This window comes from Pinus tabuliformis, chromosome 2_2 (genome assembly GCF_031772625.1).
Source record: "Pinus tabuliformis cultivar Carrire ecotype Pingquan chromosome 2_2, CPIR1, whole genome shotgun sequence".
Classification (NCBI taxonomy): Eukaryota; Viridiplantae; Streptophyta; class Pinopsida; order Pinales; family Pinaceae; genus Pinus; species Pinus tabuliformis.
Genome location: NC_142300.1, coordinates 434,552,529 through 434,570,913, shown reverse-complemented (window position 1 = coordinate 434,570,913; position 18,385 = coordinate 434,552,529). Strand labels below are relative to the sequence as shown.

Sequence of the window (18,385 nt, the reverse complement as noted above, 5' to 3'; positions counted from 1 at the left end):
ATTGGACTTACAGTTCCCAAAAATGTAAAATTCAGTATGCTATGCTGATAAAAAATGTTTATCTAACATCTTAATAAATTTGGAACATAAGTAGATGGATCAAAAAATGATTCAATGTGTAGGCAGATAAAGAAAACAAGTTTCAGTAGTGACATGTATGAATTGAAACAAATTGAGCCTTAGATGCCTGATATTTGAGTGTTAGCCATTTTGTGGGAATATTATCCTCCTTGCTAGGCATAAAAAGCCTCTTACAATGAATGGTACTATCCTGGTTGGCCAGACGGAATGCTAAATCTCGCATCACATCATGTTGAGAAAAAGAGAGCTCAGAGGCACAGCCAAATGAGATGGCCCGACACTTGACACATCAAAAACTTATATTAACTAAGAGGAGTGAACTCGAAAGCCTCTTATCTCTGCTGGTTAACACGCTGATCCTACCTTCCTAATTTCTAATAAATCATGTAAAAAAAATTAAGCCTAAAATTGTTGGTATAGTTAATTTTTCTCATTATGTTTTTGCCTCAAATTTTTGCAAAGTTCATGCTCTATCAAAGGATGCCACAAGCACAATAAATTAAGTACAGATACAAATATGAATAGAGAAAAAAAATCAAAACAGATTTATGAAAGGTAGCAAATCTAAACAAGTTCCTTACCCTTGGTAGCTTGTGAGATTTAGTAGATTACGACTCTGCATAGATCCTCTATGTGGAAGCATCATCTAGGTTTTGCAGAGGCACCTTGTTCCAAGCAACCTCAATACCCTCTTCTTGATCAAAGTTCGGTATACCTTCTTCATAGCACCACAGCCCAACACATCTTCATAGCAACCATACCTACCAGTGGGATCCAGTTCCACAAAGGGCTCCCTTTCTTTATCACAGGTTTCTGAACAATGCAAAGGCGCCAGCAAGATCCTTTTCCACGAGCTGTATCCTCAAAATTTCGATTAATTTGATCTTTCAGACAGAAGGTATGAATAAAATAACGTGTTCTAAAAAACATTCGACAAAATAGTTCACCTGAAGGTGCTTGGCTCTACCGTAAGCGGTGTCTCCAACCAGGGCCTTGTACAGAGCATGAAAAGGATCAGTTTTCTCTTCTGTTTTCAGGAAGTCGATTGGCTTTGCTTGAGCAGAAGCAAGGAACGCGTTGTCCTACTCATAGCACCAGGTAACGCAAGGATTTCTGGAAGAAAACGGATAAGACTCGGCTTCGATTGTCATTTCCTTTGATTTTATAGTCTGTTTCACCGAAATGTGCAAAACAGTTCCTGTACCACGAGTTCTATGCACAGTAAACGCCTATTCGCCTAAACAATTTTTGCATCAAAAGTCGGCCATTAGAAATCAAACACCTTACAAATTCAGCAACGAATTTGTAACCATTAGACCAGTGCGCAAACCGTTTCAGCAACTAATTTTTTGTAACCATTCTTATCTAATCGTTGAAACCTTTGCAATCGTCTAACATATAATCCTACGGCGTATAAAGATGACAGGTGAGCAGGGAGGGGAGTTGATTTCAGAGGGAAATGCCTTACAGCATAATTAGCTATTTGAAAGAGTAAAAAAGAATATTATTAGAAATAGGAATGTAGTATTTGATATAAATGCAGCTTTATAAAAAAAAATAGAGATATATACTCAATAAAATATATCTCTAAATAAAATATATTGCAAAATATCAAGATTATATGTTTGATTTCAATCTTGATATTACTACTGATTAGTCATTTAAAAGAATAAACATAAATGTAGAGATAGAAATTCTATATAAATTCTAAGTGGGAAAATATTTTGATTGGGGAATAATAAAATAGTTGGGTAGTCACATCTTAAACCATTTGATGAGGATAAAGTGGAGCAAATTGTTTCTTAATCATATATATTTACAAGATCGCTGGACTCCCCTCAGCATATGGTCTGGATGCTCCGCCTCTCTCGCCTGGAACCGCTGCCCTTCTACTTTCCTCGCTCTCACCAGACTCCTTGGCACTCGACCCGCTACCATCGTCGCGATTCGATCCATCATTATCACAAGCAGAGACACGAGAGACCGCAGAAAAACCCCAACAAGAAGCAGGGATTCGGCCTTTTGGTAGCTTCAGCAGTCCGGCGCTCAATGTACAGCCTACAAAACCCTCCTCCCCAGTTAGGGTTTCAAATCCCCTTATAGATCACCCGAAGGCACCTCGCACGAAGAAGCGGAAAACGAAGTGCATCAGAGCAACGACAAAAGATATCACAGTAGCCTTCGGTGACCCCACCGATTTCGAGGATACTATGGCACTGGCTCGAACGGTCCTAGTTGGACATGTGCGGGGGCGTACCTTCTCGGCGGAAAGATTGACGCTATGGGTTAAAGAAATTTGGGGTGCTCTTCTCTCGGAATTGCCAGAGGTTCAAGAGCTTCCAAGGGAATGGTTCTCACTCCATTTTGCGAACGAGGCATTCACGGACACAGTACTGGCTCAGTATTGGCACATTGAAATGGCACCTGTGCTATTGAAACGATGGAGTCCCCTATTCGATCCTGAGCGCGAACAGATTGGAGCAGGCCCACTGTGGGTGCGACTGCCAGGGCTTCCATTACAATATTGGACGGAGGAAGCTTTTATCAGAATTGGGAACGCACTGGGCACATACTTGGACCACGATCGAACGTATAAGGATACAAAGAAAAGAACACTAGCAAGAATTCTGGTGCACCTGGATACTCGGGATGGCTTGGAAGAAAAAATCACACTAAAATGGGGAAAATTTAGTAGATTACAGATTCTGGACTATGAGGGCGTACCTTTCCGCTGCAACCGTTGCCACCAAGTGGGTCATCTGTTCAAGGAATGCCCATTGAACAAAAGTCAGGAAGGATCTCCTATCACCTCGCCCGCGGCATCCAGAGGTGTCTCCCCAACCATCCCCCGTCCTGCACAAAGCAGCGCGGTTCCTCAAGGCGCCCCAGAGAAAGCAGATTTACTCAAGACAGCCCCGCCCTCGCCTCCACTGACTAGGGCTCGGGCAGCAGCAGCGGCAGCACAAGCTTCGGGTACCTCACTTATTCCTCCCTCTTACTCTTTAGATCTCTCATCTGCATATGTGAATTCATTTGCATGCACCATGGCACAGTGCATTATCCCTCTGCCCCCTCTGATTCCATCCACTGCTCCGCCCTCATTGCCCATCACATCTTCACCCTCCTCGATTTCATCTTCCAGATCGACTCCATCCCATTCATACTCCCTTCGCCCTAGATCCTCACAATTGGAGGTCTCTGAAACACAATTCGGGTTGGGCTTAGTCCCTCTCGGCCCTGGTTTCCTATCTACCCGGGGTCGCAAATCAAATCTCAATAAAGCCATCAGGCATGCAGGCGCGAAAGTGGCTACTGGGCGCCAAGCCACCATCGATGGGGTCCTTAGAGCATCAAAACCCCCAAAGAATGGCCCCCCATGAAGTGCCTCTCATTTAATTGTCGGGGCCTGGCTAGTACCCCTAAGAAACTAGCCCTTAAACGACTTTTTGAGGTCGAATCACCTGATATCATTCTCCTACAAGAAACCCTCGGTCCTGCAGAGTCCATTACTCACTCCCTCTCCTCCCTATCGGCAAGATGGAATTTCCTTGCAACTGATGCATTTGGCAGATCGGGAGGGCTGGCGATAGGGTATAACCCCAAATCAATCAGATTGGACTCCTCTTGGGGAGGCCATGGTTATATGGGCGCACACATATTCTCTATAGACCTTGGTCTCACCCTCCGCATCGTCAATATATATGGACCCTGCCAACTGCAGGAAAATTTTTGGAGACATCTACTCGGCTGTAATCTATTGACACTTGACCGTATCATTCTGGGAGGAGACATGAATTTTTCTCTGGGGTTCAGGGAGTCATGGGGTTCAATGGCCCAAGTAGATCCTATCACAAACTTCATAAGGAGCTTATTGGAGCAGCATGACTTCATCGACATCCCTATGCAGAAGCCCCTCCCCACATGGAGAAATAGAAGGGTAGGGACTGCTGCTCTGGCCCGCAGACTGGATCGTTTCCTGCTGAAAGGCCCTCTGATTCAACAGCTACATTTCTATAAACAGTGGGTGGGAAATGGGGGTATATCCGATCACTCCCCTATTATATTGGAAATCATGGGCACTCATCAGAAGCCAAAAGCTCCATTCAAGTTTAATCACACGTGGCTTCAGGACCAGAGCTTCTCAAAATTGGTCACGGACTTCTGGAGAACACATCCCATTGACAGAGAACCTTCGATGGCTAGGGGATTCGTTAAAAACCTAACTGAACTTAAACACATTGTGATCAACTGGGCCAAAGATAAGAAGACAAGGGAAGATGTGCAGCTCACAACAGTGGAAGAAGAATTGCAAGCTCTTCTGGATGAGTGAAATCTGGGATTCATATTGCAAGAAGATAAGGTTCGTCTGGTGGAATTGGAAAACCAGAAGAACAACATACTCAAGAGTAGGGAGGAGTCTCTCAGACTGCGCAGTAGGGCTATTTTTCCACAATTTCGCCAAAGGAAGGAAAGTGGCGAACACCATTTGGAACCTCCCTCTACCTGAAGGCGGACTGGCGGATTCCTTTAACAAACTTTCTCAACTCGGGACTGCACACTTCAGAGGTTTATACAAGAGCCCTGCAGGCACAAACCTGGCCGAAATCATCAATGTGGCTTCTCACTTCCCCAAATTTGTAGAGGAAGAGGATTCTGATGGTCTTTCAGCACCCATCACTATGGAAGAACTGGAAAGTACACTCAAATGGTTTCAGAAGGAAAAGAGCCCTGGGCCGGATGGCTGGACAATAGAGTTCTACATCGCCTTTTTTGAACTCTTGGGAGGAGATATCCTTAAGGTGGTTGAGGAGAGCAGAACTTCGGGCAGTCTCTATAATGCTATCAACTCTACTTTCATCGCCCTCATACCCAAATCTGACTCCCCTGCCACCTTTGATGATTTCCGGCCCATATCCCTGTGTAATGTGCTCTATAAAATTATTTCTAAGATCATTGCCAATAGGATCAAGCCTATCCTTTCTAGACATATCGCCCCCAACAATTTTCCTACCTGAAAGATAGACAGATCCATGAAGCTATTGGCTTCGCTCAAGAAGAAATTCATTCCATTTGGACCAAACACCTTAAGTGTATCCTACTGAAAATAGACCTCTCCAAGGCATTTGACCGAGTCAGTTGGCTCTTCATCAAAATGATCCTTATCCATATCGGTTTCCCCCTCACCCTCATCAATTGGATCATGGCCTGCATTACATCTCCCACCTTCAGTATCTTGATCAATGGATCTTCCTCACACTTCTTCCACTCCGAAAGAGGGTTGCGACAGGGCTGTCCTCTTTCGCCTCTCCTCTTCCTATTGGTCATGGAAGCTCTAAGCCGGCTAATCATCTCAGCAAAAAGGGAAGGGTCTATCAGAGGCCTCAAAATCACTGATGAATGCTACCTCACTCACCTATTGTTTGTAGATGATGTCCTAATCTTATTGGATGGCAGCATACAGGACACATCTACCTTCATCCGCATTCTAGGTCTCTTCTCACATGCAACAGGTATGGAAGTAAATCAGTTGAAATCTACTATCACTCTGGTTGGTACTTCAGCAAACGAAAACCATATGGCAAGGTAGGCATTTCCATACACTCCTCAGCCATTGGACAGGGGGCTAAAATATCTTGGATATTGGTTAAAGCCGACATGCCAAAAGATCGCAGACTGGGTTTGGTTGGTAGTAAAAGTGGAAAAAAGACTATCATGCTGGAGCCATAAATATCTATCCAGGGCTGGGAGATTAACCCTGATCAAATCAGTACTCGAAGCAACGCTGGTATTCTGGATGGCATTGGCCTGGATCCCTCGGAACATCCTGGCAAAACTACAACAATTATGCAATCGATACTTATGGGCAGGCAACCAAGACAAACGTATCTTTGCCTGGATAGGCTGGAACAAGATAGCTTTACCAAAGAAATGGGGAGGCTGGGGGTTAAAGGAGCTCCCTATATTTGCCAAAGCCCTGGCAGGGAAAATGGGTTGGGCTCTTCTGACGTCTCAAAGCTTATGGACTAGACTCACCTACCACAAATATATTTGGCCTCTCAGCATCATCGATTGGGCTAGACTCCCAGTATAGAACAAAACAGTCATATCATCTATCTGGAAAGCCCTCTTACACTCTCTGCCATTAATCAGAGACAACCTAGTATGGCGTATCAGAGATGGGAATAGAGCAAGGATTGGGCTCGATCCTTGGGCCGACAGTGGAGGGAGGCATATACTTCCCCGAGAGCTGGTGGAATACCTCTCAGCACAAGAAATCAAAGTAATCTCACAGATCGCGGATCGTGAACAATCTGATATATTCCACCAGGCATGGAAATCCGCGCACCAGCTAAACCTCCCCAGAAGATGGCACCCAGCTTGGAGAGCATACAGAGAAGCCCTGAATGAATCTCACATTCGAATTACAGAGGGGCAGGACGAACTCGTATGGAACTTGGCTGAATGCGGTCTATACACCCCCAAGGCAGGCTACCTCCAGCTGATCTCTCACAAGAAGCCCGAAACCACTGCTAGCTGGTGGCAGAATATCTGGAAATTCGCCGCATCACCCCGATCAAAGCTCTTCACCTGGTGCATCCTGCGAAATAAAATTCCCACCGGAGAACAACTCATGAAAAGGGCACAGTATGGTCCTACCTGGTGCGTTCTTTGCAGAGAAGCCTCAGAGTCAACAGAACACATTTTCCTGAGATGTCGGGCGACTCTGAACCTTTGGAAAAACCTCAAGACCTTCACGCATTACTCGGGTGAATGGAATGGAACAGACCTCATAAACGCATGGACAGAATGGGATAAGAGAAACAAAGGTTCAAAGAATATCAATCTTCCCATAATCGTTAACTGGTCTATATGGAAATCTAGAAATCGGTTAATATTTGAAGACAAGCCGATTCACTGGCCTTTGATGGAGGCTGGTATCATCACTGCCCTGAGTGAGCTACCAGACCCGCCCCCTCCAAAATCTCGACATCCCACCCCTCCTCCTCTCATCGATCAAAGCATCCCTTGGGCCTATTTCGACGGAGCTGCAAACGCGCAGAGCTGTGGGGGCGGCATCATTATCCATTTATCTGAGCATCACCTTTACAAAATCAAGGCCGGACTGGGAGCCGGAACCAACAACTTCGTAGAACTCATCACACTGCGTCATTTACTCCATTTTGCACTGAGTCACCACTGCACTAGTATCAACATATTCGGGGATTCTCAGATCATCATAAATTGGATCAATGGCACATCCACATGTCACACACACACACTCAGCATTATATTGAATGAAGTTCTCGAACTCAAAGCAGCATTTAACAATATCATTGTTTCACACATCTACATGGAACATAACAAAGGCGCTGATAAATTATCCAAGGAGGCAGCGATGATGGACAAAGGTATGTGGGAGATCTCCGAGATCAAAGACCAACAGGAACAAAAATTTTACCATCGTCCTTACATAGACCCGGAATATCCAACCACGAGTCACCAAACAACCTAAAGGGAACGTGCATGTCCATGACAGCAGTACATATACTGCCATTTTTGTAATTTTTTTGTTTTTTCCAGCTAGATAGATGCCGAAAAGGCACATTGTAAATAGCAACATACTGAATACCCTGCATTGTAAATACATACAGCAATCCAAACTGATAAATTTTGGATAAGATCAGATACAACAGAATGACTATGGCATATGCTTCATGCATCTATATGTAAATTTTCATATTAATGAAATTTACGGATTTTTCCAGTGGAAAAAAAAAATTACAAGATCGTTGAAAGGCTACCGAAAAGGTTTTATATTACATTATAATGTGAAATGAGGAATCAGAATATATGTGTGTGGGGAAAAACATAAGATGATTACATAAAGCGCTGGTCCAAGCATATAGTGGATTGAAAGTTATGTGAAGGTGGTGTTTTGAGATGGAACATATACGTCATTTTTGTATTTTTTTGTTTTAAAGAGAGTGTCGTAAATACATATTAATAGAATTAAAATAATCAATAGATTCAAGCGTAGGAGTTTAAAACTAAGATTTTGAGTTTCTTTTATTGGTTGGAGTTTTAAATGTTGTTTATATATATTTTTTCCCATATATAATATTAAGTTTTAAAAAATTAAATAAATTTAAAAATTAAATAGATTTATTATGATTATTTTTGAAAGTCATATTTGAGATGCTACACGTGATTTTTTATTTTTAGAAATTCACTCTAGAATTGTCAGAAATGATATTTTATTAAGAAAATTTATCCTTGAGTTCTCTATGAGTGGTATTTTTCTTTTGAGCAATAGAGATTTTGCATCCCTTTTGCATGCATTTTCGTGCTTTAGTAGATTGCGGACTCTACGTCTTGATCTGCTCCAATGATTCCAAGATTCCACACATTCATCTTTTAAATATTTAGGACTCTACGTCCCAATCCTTTTATTATAGACCTAAGGCTCCACGTCTTTATCTTTCATGAATTTAGGACTCGTCTCCCTAATCCTTGTATTATAGATTCAAGACTTCATGTTTTTATATTTCATAGATTTAAGACTCCGTGCCCTAATTTCCATGGCTTGCCATCTACTTTTCTTTGAAACTCTGCACTTCACCTTAAGGTATTGATTGTGAGCTCATACCCATTTTATGGTTCATTGGTAAGGTCTTGTTCCAAAACCAAGAATTGTGCATGACTTCCGTAATCATTTTGGTTTTGAAGAAATGACTGACTTCCACAGTCATTTCTAATTTGAACATCCTTGTTTGAAAATAACTATGTCCACTACCACATCCTTCTGAGTACAAAATTGAGCATATATAATCATACAAATCATGTATCATGACTTCCACAATCATTTATAATTTGAGCATCCATGTTTGCAAATAACCAAATCCCCTGTCACATCTTGCTCAGTACAAGATTAAACATATATAATCATACAAATCATGTACCATCCATAAATTATAATAACCATATGTTCCACATAACCATGGTCATCCATGGATCTCTGTGTGTCAATCATGGATCACCATCCATGTCATACACCTATGTCCAAACTAGGATACCAAAAGAGAAAACATCGATAACATGTACTTAACCAAAATGAGTCTTGATCATAAGCATGTAGCAATCATGTGACCCAAACCAGGTCTATAACACACAAGCATATACATCAATCTAACATGCATAATCTTTATATCATTACATCAAAATCATCTTCTCTAAGTGTCATGAAAGCTATCTCGCCAAGAAGGGACACTACATACCCCCTTCTTGGGCTAAACTTGGTCTGAAGTTTTTCCTACAATCATAAGATACTTCTTTTTTTTCTCCTATCAATAAGGATTTAACCTTATATATATTGATTTGATTTCTATTTTTCATGCCAATCCATAGTTTAATGTTTGATCAATTGGAAGCAACTACATGAAAACCAAAACATGCCATCTTAATCAATTAGAAAATATATCCATGCCATATTAGGCATGTTTTGATATAAAATGCCAAAGATTTCCTTATCAAAACCAAACATACAATTTATAGTACCATATCAAAATATTATTTTATGTAATTGATAGGACATCTACTTAAGTTATCTATAATAATTTGATATCTAAATGTTTTTATTGCTTATAGTCTGTGTGAATCCTATGTGTTTCATCTTCTTGGTTCTATAGTATGTTGAGCTTGCCAAGCTATAAATAGCTCATACATTGGTTGTATAAACAACAATGATGGTCCATCCCATCTCACAGTCAAATTTGCATGCAAGAAGCATAAAATAATCCAAATACAATTGTCAGTGAAGCTCTACAAAAAAACATGATGTCATATATAAAAGTCACTCTTACATCCCACTTGATTGATGTCTTCTCAATCCAAGTTTCGCCTTTTCATTCCATAAGACATCTTTGCAATCAAAATCTTTAGATCTACCTATAGATTTTATTAAATGTTTACTCTTTTGGAAAAATCAGAATTTGAGGTTCAAGACAACGTTTTTCATTTTTCAAACTAACAAGCTAAGGTTCCATACAGTCCTCATTGACCCACTTATGTATTATAGACCATTCCTTTAGTTCCCATAATCTTAATTATTATTCATTTATCTTACTTGCATCAATTATGAATGACTATGTTAGAAGATCTTCATTCAAATTAATGATATCTTTTTGAAAACGGCTTGTAATCAAGAACAACTCTCATAATTATGCAAATACGGTATCTATATTATTGAATCTACCTCGATAATTGTAAGTGAATTTGTTTTCCAACTATAAAATTGCTCATGATTTCTATTCAGTAATTAATCAATTCATTTGGTTTCAGGTCTTATTTCGTACTATCAATACATACGCAAAAAAAGCCATGAAAACCATATCACATACTTGAGATGCTAGACATGACTTTCTATTTTTAGAAAGTCACTCCAGAATTGTCAGAAATGATATTTTATTGAAGAAATTCATCCCTAAGCTTCCCATGAATGGTATTTTTCTTTCGGAGAATAGAGATTCTGCATCCCTATTGCATGCATCTTCATGCCTTAGTAGATTGAAGACTCCACGCCTGATCTACTCTAAGGATTCCAAGATTCCACACATTTAATATTTTAAATATTTAGGATTTCGCATCCCAATCATTTTATTATATATCCAAGACTCCACGAGATGCTAGATGGTCAAGTATGACTGCTTCCCACCTTGGCAAGGTTAGCTTTGTGATACTTAGAGAAGGTGATTTTGATATAATGATACTAAGAAGCCTCAATCTTTTGATGTTGTATAGTGTCTTCTCTTTCTCCCTAGTCTTGCTTTTATAACTTTACATTGAACTAAATCCTTAACCCTAATCTCCAAAGCCATTCATAGTGGAGATGAGATCTCACCTCACTTGAGATCAAGGATTGAGATTAAAACATAATCACTAAAGTCTTAACTTAAACTAAGTTTCAATAACAACTTGCTCACATTGAAGCAAGTGTTTTGAGGTGATCTTGAGCAATTTCTGCATACCTAAACACTTAGGCCTATGCAGAAATACTTGTCGAAGCTATAAGCATCAACACTTTCTAATGGATAAACTCAAGAAGCAAGTTGAAGAGATCATGAAGAATAAACTTGACTCTTCTCAAACCACAGAAACTACCGGCCATAAAAGGCATGGTATAAGAGTACACACTTAATAGTCATGCCAAAGCCATCAACTCAACTACTTGGAGCCTCTAATCGCAGAATACATAACAAACATTGACCGCCAACACAATGCAAATGGAGAGTCTTGCTTCAAACGATGTCTCAGATGTTGTGCCCTTCTTTCTTGCAAAGTGACAGACAACTTTGGACCAACTGACTCCAAACTAGAAAACATCCACATCTTTTATGGAGTCATCAGTCCTAACAACAATGATAGAAGTCATTGGTGTTGACAATAGTCAGGATCAGTATGTATATCTCGTGTTCTAAAAGAAACGCATCGCGGTTATTTTAAAGAATGTATCATAGTTATTCCAACTGTTAGCAGCTTGCTAATATCACCAGCAAGCTATCTATTTCCAAGTTAATAGAAATCCTCATTTCTATCATATTCAGTATATACTTGGATCAAATTATCGACAAAAGTTTGTCAGTCTTCTCGATGGTAAGTAAATTCGGGAGTTCTCATATAACCCCTATTAGAGCTCCATGGAAATTCTCACACTGAATGATCACCTTAAAGACTAAAACCCAATGGCAAATTGATGATTTATATACAAGTAAAATCATAAATCTCATACAACGCCCTTCAAATTTTGACATATGTAGGCATTTGACGCTTGTGGGCTCTCCTAAATGGTTTGGAGATGTTAAATGACCATTGATATGTGATCATGGCTAGGAAAATTTGTTCTTTGATGAAACTTATTGGAATTATAACACCATTTTTAATGTAGCCCTTTGGATGTTATTGTCAATGTTTTAAACCTTGGACTCAGTCATGGTTTTGCTTAGACTTAAACTCGGTTTGAAAGTAGATTAGCTTGCATTTTACACCTCAGTTTACTAAAAACTATATAAAATATTAAAATTAATGAAGAAAAACATTTTAAAGATTCCAAACCATTAAGGACAAAATATGCAAATTTTGCAATACATATCTGGTACAAAACACATAATCAAGGCTCTAAATAGCCTGTAAAGTTCACAGAACACCTGTAAAGTCCACGGAACACACTACAAGCTACTACATGTCCCTGATCAGCATTATCAATTATCAAACCCATAACCACTATTGGAAATGGGATCCTCCATGTGACGCAATACAAACGAACAATGCAAATTTTGTCCATGTATATATCATGTAAGGGTGAATATATCATAATGGCACCCAGCATAATACATATCTGAAACAAATTACATAATCAAGGCTCTGAATAGCCTTTAAAATCCACAAAACACGTTACAAGCTACTGACGTAATACATATCCCTGATCAGCATGATCAATTATCGACCCCATAACTATTATTGGAAATGGGATCCTCCTCTTGCACTAGTTCTTGCCATGCTTGGTGCTACTCATACTGCTATTGGAAATGGGATCCTCCTCTTGCACTAGTTCTTGCCATGCGTGGTGCTACTCATGCTAGTGGATTCAATTCCAAACGAAACCACTTCAAGTCGTCAATATCAGGATCAAACCCTATTAGGTGTGCCTCCTCTACGCATTCTAAGGTTGGATAAATATCACCCATTACAAGGGGATTTTATCATATATTCCGTTGAATAACTGTAGTGATTTTCACATTCTGGAACACCTAATTTTGAGGAGCTGGAACTTCTATTTTTGGCATGCATATTTTTTGCAGGACTATTTCTCAAGTAGCATGTAACAAAGGAGTGGGATGACATATAGTGTCTTTGAAGGTTTGGTGGGCTTGCTTTCAGTTTGATGCAATATAGTTTCCTAGAATTCGTAAAACAGAGCACATAGGCATTTTGGCTTGACTGTTAACATTCATTTTTTATTTATTTATTTTGAACCTTAAGCAAACAAATACCTTTTTTCATTTTATGATTCATTTCATTTCGTTGATGGTCATTCAATGGTTGCTGTTTGGTGATGAGTACGCTCCATAGCCGGCTCATAGAACATGTGAACTTTTCATACCCATTTCATTTCATTTTATGTTATATGTTATGTTGTTAATGGTTATTCAATGGCTGCTTTTTGGTGATGGGTCACTCCATACCTGGCTCATAAAACATGTTAACCTTGCTTTCATACCCATTCAAGGACTGGTGGCCTTTTCCTAGTTCAAGTTGATTTAATTCAACAACGACAAAGAGTAATATCCATACTCCAAATATGCTTATAGCAAATACTCTGTAAAATATGCTAAAAGGAATAATAAATAGTACGCTGGATAAAGATAACAGGAAAATGTGTGCCTTGCTTGTGATATCAAGCCCTTTCGTCAGTCCAACTCCGCCATCTCATCTTTAGAGTGGCAAGCCTCCAGTTTATAAAACTAAACACATTTGATGCAAATAACGTCATGTTTTATTCCCTGCAGTTATAACAAATGCCATAAATGTAGTTGACCATATCATTCAACTGCTGCTTTACTAGAGTTTCTCAGTTGCAATAGTAGAAGCCAATAAACATTGAACTGTTTACTGAATTTGAATTACAACATTGTCGATTTGTAAATTCTTTTAAGATATAACAAATAAATACACTATAGAAGGGGAAAACAAAATTGCTAAAAAGAATACTGAGTAGAATATACATAAACATGAACACAACAGTCATCAAACGACATGAATCATTTGCCCCTTACCAAAATCAAATTACAGTAGGACTTGTTTGTTACAAGGACACTTATACGGACTCCTTCCCGACTGGTCCTGCCGTTATTCTAAGCCTTTCCTCAGCATTTTGGTTAGTCGTTTTCTGCTTCTCTTCTAATAAAAGTGAATGTAAATCACTGCCGTTAGCCAGACTGTTAAATTCAACTGATTTGGATGGCAAGGAAGGGTAACGCCTCTGGCATAATGTCATAAGCCGTTTTATTGATTGCAAATATTTTCTAGTAGTTTCATCATTCATAACATGAGCCACACTATTTGTATAGATCTTTTCTCGAGCCGAACGTTCGTGAATACCAACCATAGTAACACCAATAGGCCAAGGTGCATTCCCAATGGCCATCTTGATATATTGGTCCATTGCAGCCAAATAATCCCTCTTCATGCAGCATTCAACAACCACCAACAAACCCTGGCGAATGTCATCAGGTAGGGACTGCGTGAAAAGAGAAATTATAATTCAAATTAGGATACTTATCAGAATCATTAGAACAAGACAACCAAAATTTAATTTATTGATTCATGTGCAAAATGGAAATAATTGCAATTTTTCTTTAATTCAATAGCCAATGGAGCTTAAGTACAGCTTAATGAACTCGAGCACCTTTTGACGGAAGATATAACCAATATGGGACTATTTTTCACTGTCCTCAATTAGGTCAAATGTAATTTGAATTGGAATTTTGCAAGGGACTGTATTTAGACCGTCTCTGGGACTGTTGAAATTTTTGGACCTTTAGGGTGATTTACTGACTGTAAGATGATATCTTTGGGATTGATATTCTGTTATGGCTTTACGGAAGGGGGGATACCAATGAGATTTGTCTGTTTCCTGAATTTGGAGGTCATGATGAATAATTTTTTTACATGCTACTCAGAGAAAGAGGAAAGTAATGGGGGTGCCCCAGCTCCGCCCTTATGGAGTGGTGTGGCAACTTCACGGGGCGTGGGATGAATTTGTGGCATGTAAAACGCTTGGACCTCGCCCTCGGATCAAGACCTACTTCAAGCAAATTCTTGGAGTGTAATTTTTCTTTTAGCAAGAATGTATCTGGTTGCATTACTCAGGAAGTTGCCACACTAGCCTTTGAAACTAAATTAAAATTTTAGGAGTTAAATTGAAGAGAAAAGAAACATCAACGGGAATATCGATTAAAGTAAAGAAAAAGAGAGCAGGTGCATACCCTTTTCCTGCAAAACTTGAATAGAGGTTTGAGATAGCGAGCACACTGCTGAAAAGTTGCAACCATGGATTTCCCCTTTCCAGTCCTCTTCTCGGCCTCCGACCTGTCCTCCAACTCCTGCTCCCATTCCCTCAAAAGCCTCTTGAAGAACACCAAGATCTTGTCCTCGTCACAAAGCTCATCAAAATCACTCTTCAATCGCTTCAAATCCTTATCAATGTCAATTCTGGAAGAAAAACCCCCTTCACCACCGTGATCGTCGGAACCACCCCCGCCGACACCTTCTCCCCCGTCGTCGATGATCCCCTCGTTATCCTCCTTCTTCTTCTTCCGATCAAGATTGAGAATTCCCGTCTTCTGACGCTTCTTCAGCTCCGCCAAGTCCCGCAGGAAATCGTTTCGCTGTCCTTCGGTCATATCGCTGTCGAGCTCCATAATTCCGGCATTTAAAAGAGATTTCAACCTGTCAAGCCTAGCGTCGTCGTCTTCACCGAATAGGGTTATGGGCTGCTTTATAAACCGGAGACGTCGGATCACTTCCGCCTTCGGGAGAACCAACTCGTCTATTTTATGTTCTTCGCCCATTCCTTCCTTCGACTTGGATTTGACGGAGTTCTTGTTTAGGGCTGATAACGGGATTTCGGATTCAGGGAGAGATGGGCCAGATTCGGGATTTTTCTGGTCTTTCTTTTGCTGGAGCTCCTTTTGCTCTTCCGCGCGGATTCTGTCAAGCTCTCTCTGCTCGATTTCCGAGCGCTTCACGAACTTTCGCCCCCCGAAATCGGAATCCACTCTCTGCCGCTTTCGTTCCAGTTCTTTCTTTAGGAAATCCATTGTCAAATAGTCAGAAGATTTAACCTTATGCCTGTGATCTGTGATAATGGACCAGGAGGGTTTCTGAATTTCTCTCCGCTCCCAATTTGCGTTCCTGCTGGTTTGGAATCCGATGCTAAAATTAAAGTCCCGTAATCAGAAAAAATAGACAATAACAATGTCACAACCCCTGGGTTAACCCATATCTTTGTGTTGGAATTTATTAATACTTGTGGTGCTCAAAACATCGTTACACAGAAACACCGACGCATACACATAATATTGTTTGAGAAATTGTGGTGTCTATCACTCAGTTGTCAAACCAGCACGGAGTATAATCCATTCAGTTGTGAAATCATCAAATCAGCGGTGAAGATAATCATCTGGCTACGCAGGATGTCTTCGATAAGAAGAGACTTTTACTCCTGCCAGGTCTACTATGCAGAAACAATTTAAAAGCATATTCTAAATTGTAGTATCATAGTTTAATGAAGTTATTTGTTATTTTATTTTTGGTTAATTTTTTTTGTGAATATTAATAGTAATATTGTAATTTTATATTTTATTATTTTAATTGTAAATTTGAATAGGTAAATAGATTCAATGTTAGTAATATTTTTGAGAAATTTAATAATTTAAAATTATATTAATTTTTTAAACTAAATTTTAAATAAAATTAACTAGAAAATATATTTAAGCAAAATACAAAAAAATCACCTTATTAAACTATGCTAATTGTTACTGTTTGCAAATTACCGCTTACGATTCTACTTTACATAAGAGAGTGTTACAGAGAACCAAATTATGTCATTTTTTCACTTTGTGATGGCATATCTTAGTAACATGTTGATGTTCAAGCAACTTCTCAAGGAGATCAATTGCTTCATTAATGATAGTCTTCGTTCCAAGAGTGTTGTACTAAAAAAATTATACTCTCACTTTACTAGCCTGGTTGAGCAATGGGGGGCCTACATGGGCCCATTGGTACACTCATTGATGGATTGCTACCACATGCAAGCTCAAACATTGCATCTTATTCTATGATATAAATATGCTCTACCTTAGATCACCAATAAGATTTCTCATGATGGATTTTTGTCTTAACATCATGTGTAAGATATTCTCATGATTCAAATTGAAGAGTGACTACAAGAAATGTTTGAAATCATGTTGCCAGTCTCGAGGCATGTGAAAGTACTTTTGGAACAACAAGCTCAATGATTTAAGAACCCTTGAGATGACAAAAGTACAAGACTAATAATATCAACCAAGTGTATTACTTGCTTCAAAGTGCTAATTTATTGTTTCAAGACCAATCACTAGTGATAAATTGGTTGAAGAATGTCTTCCAAAAGAAGTTGAAGATGGAAACATGCATGGTGATGATCAAGGGATATGGGTGACTTAAACGAATGGAAAGACTCCTTGAAGTAGCTATAAGCACAATGTCAACCTTATCCCTTTCAAATTTTGAGGGTCATTTCAGGGGTTTTGGTTATGGGTGGACACATATTTTGGTACTCATGGGAGCTTGGAAGAGAGTTCCTCAACCATAGTAAGTTTAAATATTTGAGGGAATGAAAAGGAGGATAGCCCTTATTCAAAATAAATATTGAATTCTATTCTTGCTACTTTGGTTCAATTTTATTAACTCGGTATTAACCATCATCCCTATCCCTCTTCTAATGTCCTTTTGCTAATTCTTAATTACATCCTTGTTTCAGGGTTTGTTTGCATGGCTTGGAGGGTAAGGTTTAGCATTGAATATGATGCATGGTTGTCAAAGGGCACTAATCCATCTTCATGGGACCTCTCTTCTTACCTCCTACTTTAAAACAATTTAATCCTCATCTTCAGTGGATCAAAGCATTATTGCATTATTACGTTGTGAGATGAGGATGATCAAAGAAAGCAACACAATTGTTATTATTTCCTATTATATGATGCCTTCTTTGGGAAGTTACATAAAAGTATGTGAATGTTCTACTTACCATGGTCAAAAGACATGAAACGTGCATTAATAAAAAATTCTCCAAATTATTATTCTTTAATCATGCATAAGCTAAAACACAAAGGCAAAGATCAGAGCATCAAACATAAACATGAAACCATAAAAGCATTCAACACAAAGGACATAGATATTTCTGGTGGAAAACCCTCTCCAGGGAAAAAAACCACCTGTTGTTGTTGCACTGCTCAAATATTCATTATGCTAAGCAAATTCTTTACATAGAGTTACAGCTGGCTACTATCAAATGGAGATATCTTTCTCATGTGGATCTACAAACTACCATCCGTTGGAAGCCACCATGACCAACGATCCTCGCTCGGTTACTCTTGAACTATCAAACGACTCTACAGGCTCCTATCTACTGGAATCCACCACAATCAATGAGCCTCGCCCAGTTTTTTTTCTGAACTATCCAACTACCATTGGATTGAGAAAATTG

At 39.3% G+C, this 18,385-nt stretch overlaps 2 protein-coding genes across 4 annotated transcripts; one reads left to right on the top strand and one right to left on the bottom strand.

Annotated features, from left to right (window-relative positions):
* Nucleotides 1-3,910: 3,910 nt before the first annotated feature.
* On the top strand, nucleotides 3,911-4,411 carry LOC149193121 (uncharacterized). The gene has a single exon (XM_089407219.1). It carries the CDS (start codon nucleotides 3,911-3,913, stop codon nucleotides 4,409-4,411), a length of 501 nt encoding a protein of 166 aa, XP_089263345.1.
* Nucleotides 4,412-13,024: 8,613 nt separating this feature from the next.
* Nucleotides 13,025-16,354, bottom strand: LOC149193120 (uncharacterized). Of its 3 annotated transcripts, none has more exons than XM_089404790.1 (3): nucleotides 15,123-16,354; nucleotides 13,911-14,374; nucleotides 13,025-13,637 (listed from the first exon to the last, which is right to left on the bottom strand). In XM_089404790.1, exons 1-2 carry the CDS (start codon nucleotides 15,954-15,956, stop codon nucleotides 13,952-13,954), a joined length of 1,257 nt encoding a protein of 418 aa, XP_089260916.1. In that variant the 5' UTR covers nucleotides 15,957-16,354; the 3' UTR covers nucleotides 13,025-13,637; nucleotides 13,911-13,951. The 3 variants fall into 3 exon arrangements, with proteins under 3 accessions (XP_089260916.1, XP_089260917.1, XP_089260914.1); XM_089404791.1 differs by having other exon boundaries at nucleotides 13,025-13,598; XM_089404788.1 differs by lacking the exon at nucleotides 13,025-13,637 and having other exon boundaries at nucleotides 13,729-14,374.
* Nucleotides 16,355-18,385: the final 2,031 nt, after the last annotated feature.

Excerpts from the sequence above, each read along its gene's own strand:
- LOC149193121 (XM_089407219.1), top strand. The coding sequence starts at position 3,911 with ATGGCCCAAGTAGATCCTATCACAAACTTCATAAGGAGCTTATTGGAG.
- LOC149193120 (XM_089404790.1), bottom strand. The coding sequence starts at position 15,956 with ATGGATTTCCTAAAGAAAGAACTGGAACGAAAGCGGCAGAGAGTGGAT. Across the intron at positions 14,375-15,122 it reads TCAAGTTTTGCAGGAAAAGG|TCCCTACCTGATGACATTCG; the intron begins GTATGCACCTGC and ends CTTTTCACGCAG.